The following is an 11,696-nucleotide window of genomic DNA, read 5'->3' on the forward strand; positions in this document are numbered from 1 at the left end:
AGCTATCTATCAAGGTTTAATGAGGCTCAACAGATACTATCTATCGAGGTATCTATCGAGGTTACAGGAATTTAGATTTTCAAATCTGATTTTCGGCCCATGCTTATGTATTTGTGTAGGGTTTCTTTTCTCACAACCCTAGACATATATAAGGCTTATTTTAGAGACCGTCACATAAGAGAATACAAGGAGAACATATGCAAAAGGTGACCAATTACTTATTCTCTCTGAAAGAAACTACTGCATCTTTGCGCCTTAGAGTTTTGTAACCAAGTGCTTCTTGATCTTCATTGTTGATGAAGCGAAGAACTTTGCAACCAACAACTTCTTCAAGTTGGTGTGTTAGTTACATACTGGAGCCGTGCATCTTTGGTTAGTCACATACTGGGATCCGTGCAAAAGGGTGGCATTCATGTATTGAAGAGTTCAGAGGTTCTGAAGCGGTAGAAGGTTTCTATTGTAAGTTCATCTACGAGGATTGTAGATTCTAGGAACAAAAGTTTTGTACTAGATTTGAAACTTCTTTTTATTATAGTGGATTGCTTTTCAGGAAGGTTTCCCCCCAAGTTTTTTACTATGAAACTAATTTGTTTCACTAGTTTTCCTGTGTTATCATATCTTGTCTTATTTATTTTTCCGCTGCATGAATTTGACATGATATTGATGTAAGTATGTTTTAACAAGGTTTATTCATAATAAATCTAATTAACAACTTGGATTTAAAACTTGTTAATTCTATCAACTAGGGTCTAAATTTTCCTACAAGTGGTATCAGAGCGGGTACACTCTGATTGGATTAATTTCCTGAGTGTGATCCTTGACCCCCGTTGTCATGGATCGTGGACAATCTCTTTTGATTCCTCGTTTATTTGATGTCATTAATTTTGCATATTGGAAAGTTCGTATGAAAGTTTTTTTGCAGGCTCTAGGTGAACAAGTATGGCATGCTACTAAAGTTGGTTGGATTAAGCCAAAGGAAGCACTGGTGGATTGGGATGATGCACTAATCATAGAAGAAAATTTCAATAGTAGGGCCTTGAATGCTCTGTTTTGCGGGGTGACCAATGAGGAATTCAAGAAAATATCATCCACAGAAGTTGCCAGGGAAGCATGGAACATTCTTGAGACCACCTATGAGGGTACCAAGGCAGTAAAAATTGTGAAGTTTCAAAGACTCACTAGTAGTTTTGAAGAAATAAGGATGGAGGAGGATGAGACCTTTGATGAGTTCTATGCTAAACTCAAGGATATTGTGAATTCTGCCTTCAATCTTGGAGAATCTATTACGGAATCCAAAATTGATAAGAAAATCCTTAAGTCCTTACCTGAAAGATTCCAAGCCAAGATCACTATCATTGAAGAAGTAAAGGATATTGATCGACTTCCTTTGACTGAGCTTGTAGGGATAACCGATAAGGTGATTGTGGAGAGTGCTAGTGATAGTAAGAATTCTTCTGATGATGAAGTGCCCCAGAAGTTGACCCTTCAAAAAGCCTATGATAAGCTATACACTGAATTTATAAAATCTAAAAAGACTTCTCATCTTTGTAGAAAAGAGTTTAATGAGGTAAAAACTAAAAAAGCTAATCTGTTAGTCAAACTAGATGAGACTACAAGGTTAGTTGCGACTCTTGTTATGGAGAACACCTCATTAGAAGAGAAGGTCAAGAATCTTGAGGTTAAGCTTAGTCAAGCTAGAACTCAAATAGAGAGGATGTCTAGTGCAAAGCTTGATGAGGTCTTGAGTGCTTAAAAGTCTAGTTCTGATAAGACTGGCTTAGGATATGCTATTTCCTCTGGCCCCTCCTTTTCCATGGCTTCTGGATCAAGGACTGTCTTTGAGCCCCAATCTGAGAAAGGTAATAAAGGTATGAAATCCAAAACTAATTTGGCTAATTCTAAATCCTTTGTTAGACCTCATGTTTGTCACCATTGTGGTGTTTCTGGACACATTCATCCTAATTGCGTTAAGTTGTATCCTCAAAAGCAATTGTCCAAACGGTCACAGGTTTCCTCTCAAGAACCTACACCTTTGTTTGGAGAGTTATTAAAAGCTTTGAGATTTTTAACTTAATTTCAGGAGAATTTTAATTCTTCTATGTCCTTTAGTAGACATACTAGGACATGTGTCTTTTCATCTTCATGGACAAAAACTCGTGCTGTGTGGGTGAGAAAGAAGCCTAAGACTTAATTTTCTTTTCTGTTTATTCTCTACTTTAATTCTTTCTATCTAAAGTAGGACTCTCTTTACTTGATTTCTTATGTACTTTTGGAATCATGCTTTCATGCATCTGCACCCTTTTATCATGCTTTCATGCATATGCATCTTTCTTTCATGCTTTCATGTTGTTTGTTTGTTTTTGTTTGGTTGTTTAGTCTTTATTTTGGTTGTTTTCAAAATAAAAAGGAAAAATAAAAAAAAATACAAAAATGATGTGTTTGTGTACATTCGTACTTGTGTACCTTGGATGGCCATTGAAACAAAGTTTTCTAAACTTTGTATCTCTTGTAGCTTAGATGAGCATCTCTATGCACAACTAAGCAAGTAAGTTTTGTGACTTGTGTTTGTGATGAGTAAGATTAAGTAATCTCTTATACTTAACACTCATATCACTCTTTTTGACGGGAAGGACTAGAAAATCCTAAGAGAGGCATAAATAACCATCTCACCACTATTGCCCGCCAATCATGAAATGACATCTGTATGCTTCGGAATAGCAAAAGTGCAATGTCAGTGACATTTGTGTGCTTCGGCATAGCAAAATTGGAATGTCAAATACTTAACATAATTGGGTATTTCTTTTCTATCTATTATATGCCCATTCATGATTTGCTTCAAAAAGAAAAATATGCAAAGAAAAACAAAAAGCAAAAATCAAAATGCTTTAAATATGATTGCAAGCGTGTATTCTAAGAGATGTGGGAGTTATAGGATGTACCTCAAAGGTGATACTCCCCATCAAATAATTATGATTGTGTGTGACTTAAAGTGATTTTGGATCGGGGGGATAGAAAGTTTCTCGATCGATCGACCTAACTATCAAGAGGTGTCGAGATTGCGATAAAAAGCAACTGAAGAGCTCAATAGAAAAACCAGGTGTCGAGGAGGTGTCGAGAAGCTGTCGAGATTGCTCAAAAACATTTTTTCAAGAAGGGAAAAATATAAATATGAATGCAATCAAGCATGCAACTCAACCAAGGATCCAATCAACATTTTATGCTCTCAAAATCATCTCTCAACAACATTTTTAAGCACATAGATCCCAAAAACACACACACACGCACTAAATAAGTCTAACCAATTTTATATTTCAAAAACAAGTTAAGACAGTTTAGTGAGCATACATTAACACATGTAAACCTTGTGATGGCCAAATCACATTGTACCTGCACATGTATCAGGAGTAGCAAAGAATATTGCGTGTTATGTGTGAAAAACATTGCAAGATTGCATAAATGTAATCATGTTATGATGATTTGAAATATGAGAAAATCACTTTAACTCAAACACAATCATAACTGTTTGATGGGGACTATCACCTTTGAGGTACATCCTATAACTCTCACATCTCGTAGAATACACACTTGCAATCATATTTAAAGCATTTTGATCTTTTTGCTTTTTATTTTTCTTTGCATATTTTTCTTTTAGGCAAACCATGCATGGGCATATAAGAGATAGAAAAGAAGTACCCAATTATGATAAGCTTTTGACATTCCAATTTTGCTATGCCGAAGCACACAAATGTCATTCATGATTGGCGGGCAACAGTGGTGAGATGGTTATTTATGCCTTTCTCTTACGATTTTCTAGTCCTTCCCGTCTAAAAGAGTGATACGAGTATTAAGTACAAGAGATCACTTAATTTTATTCATCACAAACATGAGCCACAAAGCTCACTTGCTTAGTTGTGCATAGAGATGCTAATCTAAGCTACAAGAGATACAAAGTTTAGAAAACTTTGTTTCAATAGCCATCCAAGGTACACAAGTACCAATGTACCCAAACACACACTGTTTTTGTATTTTTCTGATTTTTCCCTCTTTTTTTTTTTTTTGAAAACTAAACAACCAACCAAAAATAGAAAAATAACATAAAAGCATGAAAGAAATATGCATTTGTATGAAGGCATGATAAAGAGGTGCAGATACATAAAAGCATGATTCCAAAAGTAAATAAGAAATCTAGCAAAGAGAGTCCTACTTTAGATAGAAAGAATTAAAGCAGAGGACAAACAGAAAAGACAATTAAGTCTTAGGCTCTTTTTTCACCCACACAGCACGTGTTTTTGGCCGTGAAGATGAAAATGCATGTGTCCTAGTATGTCTACTAAAGAACATAGAAGAATTTGAATTCTCCTTAAATTGAGTTAAAAAGCTCAAAGCTTTTAATAACTCCCCAAACAAAGGTGTAGGTCCCAGAGAGGAAACCTGCGACCGTTTGGACAATTGCTTATGAGGATACAACTTAAAACAATTAGGATGAATGTGTCCAGAAACACCACAATGGTGACAAACATGAGGTCCAACAAAGGATTTAGAATTAGCCAAATCTGTTTTAGATTTCATACCTTTATTACCTTTCTCAGATTGGAGCACAAACTTTGATTCAGAAGCTGTGGAAGAGGAGGGGCCGGAGGAGACAACATAATTTAAGCCAGTCTTATCACAACTAGGCTTTTGAACACTGAATACCTCATCAAGCTTTGCACTAGACATCCTTTCTATTTGGGTTCTAGCTTGACTAAGCTCTACCTCAAGATTCTTGACCTTCTCTTCTAATGAGGCGTTCTCCACAACAAAAGTCTCAACTAACCTTGTAGTCTCGTCTAGTTTGACAAATAGATCAACTTTTTCAGTTTTTACCTCATTAATCTCTTTTTTACAAACTCATAAACAAAGAAAATATGTTGATAAAAATTGTGTTTAATTTTAAATGTATATATACGTATGCATTAATGCATGTGTTACATGCTATTTTTTTTTTTAATAATTTGACTAATTATTTATATTTTTATAATAAAATTTGTGTTTAATTTTAAATACATCCATGCATTTGCATGGGTTATATGCTAGGGATACTTCAAATCTCTCTTTTTTTTAGAGGCATTTTTCGAGGTCTCTCACACTAGGGTTAGGTTTTTCTTTTTCCACCTCCTTGTTTAAATAGGAGCACAATGGGCTCTCCTATTCCAAATAGGTATACACAAACCTTGGACTTTCCTAGTCCAATAAGGATTATACAAACCCATAAACAAATAGCCTTTTAGAATAAAAACGTTGCTTGCTATATTCTAAATCCCGTAAGCTCGATAGATCAAGACATGTGTCGAGATTTAATGAATTTCAACAGATCGAGCTTCTGTCGAGGAGGTATCAAGACCTGCAGATTGCACTTTTCTTGAGTAGTTCTTGAGTAATCTTTGTGTTTTCAATGTAACCACTTGTAGTGATCATCTTGAACCAACTTAGATTTATCCAAATAGAGTGTGTTTTTTCAAGGGATATGCCAGTTACATAAAAATGTGTCCCTTACATATAGTTTATGCCAGCTGGATGATGAATATAACACTGATTTAACAAACATGAATTATAGGTTATCTATCTTATCTCATACTAGTCCAAAAGAAAAATAAAGAAATTAAAATAAAAAATAAAAAAAGGTTTCTCTTATGTGGCATGTCCCTCTAAGCACAAATTGATAATCAATGGGAACATAATATGGGTGCTTTTAATGATCTTAGCATCTTCTTGTCATAGATCTCTTTGTGTGCTTGTGAAGGTGTATTCATTTGATCTCTTCCAACTTGTTTGGGAGAGAATAAAAGTAAAATATATTGAAAAGGAATTTGCCTATTTGGAAGTATAAAATGATTAGAAGAATACACATCTCATTTTTACTTAATTTTACCTCAGGATCCTGAAAAGAAAAAAGGAAAAGAAAAAGTTAATTCCTCTTAAAAGTGGGATATACACTATTTCCTTTATTCAAATAAAAGTAACATATCGATTTTATCCTTATTAATTATGAGAAAAGACAAAGAAAACAAAGAAAATAAATAAATTAAGGTAATGATATAATGGTAATTTTTTATAAACTATCAAAGGTAATAATGAAAGTACATAATCTTTTCATTCCAATATTCCATTGCATTCTGCTTTTAATAAATTCCCAAAACACAAGTACTCATATGATACATCTTAAGTATAACTCAATAATAATATATATGATCATAATTGGCCTTTGCTCTTGAGTTTAACCAACATGCAGTGTAAGTTTTAGAGGTCTCTTTTGCTAAGGAAATTAAGTATAGTTTATTTTACTTGGATTTATGTATGGATATATGAATGCAAGTACATATGTGCCCTCACAGTAACACATTCAATAAAATTTTATCTCTCTACCCTTTCTCTAGACAAATCTTTGTCTTCTAACACACATACCATAAAGCGACTCCACCACTTTATTTATAGAGACTATGACACTTTACATTTTTCTAATTAAAAAATAAATAAACAAGAGTAAGTGGTTAATATAATATAATTAGGTCCAAACCTACCAACTTGAACTTGTAGGGCCAAGTGATATCCTTATGTGTATATTAACTTTTTTTTTGTTGGGAAGAATGTGTTATATGAACTCTTGAATTAAAATCTCACCATGATGTTATCTGCCCAACTGTCGTACCATCTAACTCCAATTATGGAGTATAGGATGGACAATATGTCTTCTTGCATTTTATTTTTTCTTCACATGCATTTTTGCAATACAAAATATAATAATTATATGGTGAATAGACATTTAATAGGGTTATGATTATAAGTGATATAATCTATCTTTTATTTGGGAAAAAAAAATTATGTGATAGTATTTTACTGGATGATGCAAATGTCATTACTTAAAAGTTACACTCTATCTTTCTAAAAATTAATATTTACTTCAAATATCTAAACCAAACATGAACTTTTTGACTTGAACTTTTTGAGAAAGGCATAAATAATCATCTCACCATTATTTACTAGCCAATCATGAGCACCTTAGTGCGTAAGATTTTGTACTCGAGAAAGTGTAGCACATGCACAAAAAGAACATAAGGTATAGCCTCGGTTTAAATGTTAAAATTGGTGTGTACATTATTGGACTTAATATTAAATCAATCAAATAAAATTGGTGTGTACATTATCTCGGCTATTTTAATAAGTTTCTGCTTAAATAAAATTGGTGTGTATATTATAAGGCAAATCAAGAAACTTACATGATTGCAAGCTTGTTTTCTAAGAGATGTGGGAGTTATATGATGTAACTCTTTAGGTGATAGTCTCTTTCAAATTTATGTGATGAATTTTGTAAACTTTGTGTTTGATTTCTAGTCACATATCACCTCACATGTATCTCAAGCTTTTGCTAGTTGCACACACTACACAAGTTACTCTTTGCTAAACTTAGTACATGTTATTGTGTGTGATCTTGTTGTGGCCATCCAAAATTAAATGTTCCTTGATTTTGATGCAAAAATTCTTTGATGTTTGAGTTTTGGAGACAAATTGGTTAAAAAACTTGTTTTTGGAAGATCTGGGTTGAATTCAAGTGTTTTTGAAAAACTTTTAATTCATACTCATGCATTTCATTCATGAATTATTGTGCTTTGAGGAGTTTCTGCATTAAATTGCTCTATTTTTCAAAAATTTGATTTTTCCAGATTTTCGATCGATCGAATCTGTCTCTCGACCGATCGAAATTGCGATAAAAAATTTTTGGTTTGAATCTGCCTGACTCGATTGGCATTCGATCAATGCTCGATCGATCGAAACTGAAAAATTTCAGTTTTTAAGTATTTGACCAAATTGTTTTTCATGCATCATTTATGTTTAGGATTCACATGCATTGCATTGATTTTTTATATCTATCTTGCAGTTTTGCAGTCATATCTCTCATTGTTTTCACACATAACATGCATACACTTTGCTATATTGGGTACTCAACTTGATTTAAAAATTGATTGATTAATTTTTTGAGCTATGTACTTTTTAATATATGCTATTTTTATGTGTGAACTGTAGAAAATATTTTCTCCTAAGAGATATGATGGATAATCAATGTGCAAATATTTTCTCTACTCATGCAACTATTTATGGGTCACATAATGTCAAGTTTGCATTTATTGAAAGAGAGAATATTTTTCTTTATGTGTATCCTCAACTTAATTTTTTTTTAAGATTAGGTTTGTGTGTTTTTCTTTTCCCCACCTCCTAAATTTTTCCTCTAAACTGTTTTTCCCAAAACTTGTTTTGTATTTTTTTCCTATTTTTATAGGGGGAGAAGTTTGTTTTTAACCTTTGCTCTTCATAGGGGGAGTTGTCTCTATTTTCTATAGAGTTGAATTGTTTTGTGTTCTCTTAATTCTCTATTTTCTCTTGACTTTTGTTGCGTATGTTGTCTGTTTACTCTTTGTATGAGTTGTCTTTGTCAATACGTGACAAAAAGGGGGAGATTTAGATGAAATGTGGGAATACGTGGGAATCCTGTTTGTTTTGTTTAGGGGGAGATAAAATTGTTTCTCAAAGGGGGAGAATATAAATTTTTTTTTATGTATCTAACTTAGGGGAAGAGTTAGTTTACTTTTGCTTTTATTTTGTGTTTCATATTATTGTTTATATGTCTTTCTTTCCACACATGCAGTGATGTGTTTGTTGAGTGTTTCAGGAAAGACAGATACATTCTGATCAAGACCTTCTACCTCTTATTGGCAACTTCTTGGTTAGGAAGTGTTAGATTGGGATTTGTGAAGTAATTGGGCATTTTATTGTATTGGGTTGTTCTTGTATTTGAGCATTTCATTTTGTATGAAAGTTTTGTCATGAATTGCCAAAGGAGGAGATTGTTAGGTTCTAAAAGTTTAGAACAATTGGTAAATCGTGAACACAAACATGTCTAGATATAGATCTTAGAGTCTATAGGTATTGTTAGACAATGCTCAAGGTGATTCAAGTCAAGATTCAAGAACATACAAGCTGTAGGAAGAAGATTTCATAATCTGTCTGGTTCGATCGATCGAAAGAGAGGCCTGATCAATTGAAAGTCATATCTGCAGAATTTTAATTAAGCCCAAACAACAGTTCAATCCTATTAAGGATTAGGGTTTCAGATCTACTTCTCCTAGTATATAAAGGAAACCCTAAGCACGTTTTTAGAAGGCTTTTTAGAGAGAGAAGAGAGTGCCTCTTTTATATTTAGGGTTTGTTCCTAAAAAGCTCTCTCATATCTTCTACCGGTGTTATTACTTGAAGAATCTCAAGATCTGGTATTGTAGAAGTTGCTGCCTTCTCTAGTCATCAAAGGTGCTGATGATCTAAACCTTCAAGGGTGGTCTTGGAGTCACAAACAGGAGAGTTTGTGTTGCTAAAACTTTGAGTGGGGTCTCAAAGTCACAAACGAGGGTGTTTGTGTTTTGCAAAGGCCAAAGAAAGGAGTCCGTGGTCTCAAAGCTTGCACGTAATCGTGTTCGTAAGTTGCTACTGGTGGGTAGCAATAGGATGTTAGGGATCTAAGTCACTATTGTAAAACTTCGATTCTTTCTAGTGGATTTGCTTTTTACCTTGAGGATAGCTAGGTTAAATCCTCCCCAGGTTTTTTACCAGTTTGGTTTTCCTAGGTTATCATATCGTTGTGTTTTTTTTTTTAAATTTTCCGTTGCTATACATTGATATGGTATATTCATGTTAACCTAGTTTTGTTAATTTGACTAAGTAATCACTTGGCTAATTACCTAGGTTAATTTGATTGTGGTTTTAAGGGTTCTAAAAACTATTAATAGAGACTACGACACTTTATATTTTTCTAATTAAAAAAAAAAAAAAAACAAGAGTAAGTGGTTAATATAATATAATTAGGTACAAACATACCAACTTCAACTTGTAGGGCCAAGTGATATCCTTATGTGTATATTAACTTCTTCTTTTTTTTTTTTTGTTGGGAAGAATGTGTTATATGAACTCTTTAATTAAAATCTCACCATGATGTTATCTGCCCAACTGCCGTACCTCTAACTCCAATTATGGAGTATAGGATGGACAATATGTCTTCTTGCATTTTATTTTTTTCTTCACATGCATTTTTGAAATACAAAATATAATAATTTTATGGTGAATAGACATTTAATAGGGTTATGATTATAAGTGACATAATATATCTTTTATTTGGGAAAAACAATTATGTGATAGTATTTTGCTGGATGATGCAAATGTCATTACTTAAAAGTTACACTGTATCTTTCTAAAAATTAATATTTACTTCAAATGTCTAAACCAAACATGATCCTTTGGTCAAATGTCATTAACCTTTTCAACTGTAAAAGACTCCGATACTTTCAATATAAAATGGTAAATATTACTATAAAACAAGCAGGGATGCAAAATGGCATCTCTGTGGAACATCAATATGACAACTAGTACATTTATTCTCTATCGTCTCAATTATTCAGAACTCATAACATATATTGTTTGTAACCATAAGGACGGGGAATGAAAATACATAAATTATAGCAAATCATTTGATTTGGAATGTGACTCATAAACTGTAAAATGAGAAATCAATCCCTTACTATTAGTTCAAAATTACAAATAGTCTTTTACTTAATAAAAAAGAAGAAGACGAAAACACTCATTATTGGCTACAACACAACAAAACGTAAAAAGAGAGTGTAGCAAATAAAGTTTCCCATGGTGCACATGTTGTATTAGTGATGGCTTGGGTCCATTGGCGTCACAAAAAACTTCATTGTTCCATTCAGGCAATGAATGCCATCATGCTCACCGCAAGCAAAGTAGTGAGGCTGTGACACTTTCAGCACAAACTCAAAGCCGTTCCCAGCTCCTTGTTTTGTATTTCCCTGCATCTTGGCATTTTTCAGGTCACATTTAATGAAGCTCTCGTGGTTTGGTAGCAAGTAAACACTGTGAGGAAATGTTTTTGGAGTTGGTGGATCATATTTGAAAACTGCAATCAACATCATATGAATAGTTATTTTTCATGCATATTTGCATTCAACAAAACAAAACAAAACAAAAAATGCACATATTTTTCATGTTCCATAAGGATCAAAATTGATAACCTACAAATAAATAAATTGAAAAAAAAAATCGAAGTTAGAATTGACTATATATTTTGATATCATATTGAACTTTATAACTTGTCATTAAAACACAAGCGGTTTAAAAATATGATTTTGGCCAATATATTTTACAACCTGAACTATGCATGGCAATATGTAACAAGTAGCAATAGCAAAGTAATTAAGCTCACCTAGAGTGTCATTTAAGAAGAAAGGGCCATTTTTGGTTGCCCATTCGATGTAGTTAAAGCCATAATTCCAGTGGTACGAGTCACCCACGATGAACTTCTTGGGAGTTGGTGTATTAATGGAATTCTCAAATGGCCTGGCTATGCTAACTGCCATTGTGGAAGCAATCAACAGCACTAGCATAAGTCCTTGTGTAATTGTGAAACCCATGGTATGATTTGCAACTTGTGAAAGATAATAGAGAGCGAAATAATTAAGAAGATGCACACAAAGAAAGAGCTAGTGAAATAAGATGTTTGCAATGATATAGATAGCATGATTTAAATGGGTATTTATAATGGGATAGATGGAGAGAGAGAGAGAGAGAGAGAGAGAGGTGTATAATGAGTTGGCTAA

General features: G+C 33.3%; 1 protein-coding gene across 1 annotated transcript; it reads right to left on the reverse strand.

Moving 5' to 3' along the window:
- Nucleotides 1–10,736: 10,736 nt before the first annotated feature.
- LOC115966811 lies at nt 10,737–11,456 on the reverse strand. The gene is made up of 2 exons (XM_031085965.1): nt 11,303–11,456; nt 10,737–10,996 (listed from the first exon to the last, which is right to left on the reverse strand). Exons 1-2 carry the CDS (start codon nt 11,454–11,456, stop codon nt 10,737–10,739), a joined length of 414 nt encoding a protein of 137 aa, XP_030941825.1.
- Between the last annotated feature and the right edge of the window lie 240 nt (nt 11,457–11,696).

This window comes from Quercus lobata, chromosome 11, assembly GCF_001633185.2.
Source record: "Quercus lobata isolate SW786 chromosome 11, ValleyOak3.0 Primary Assembly, whole genome shotgun sequence".
Classification (NCBI taxonomy): domain Eukaryota; kingdom Viridiplantae; phylum Streptophyta; class Magnoliopsida; order Fagales; family Fagaceae; genus Quercus; species Quercus lobata.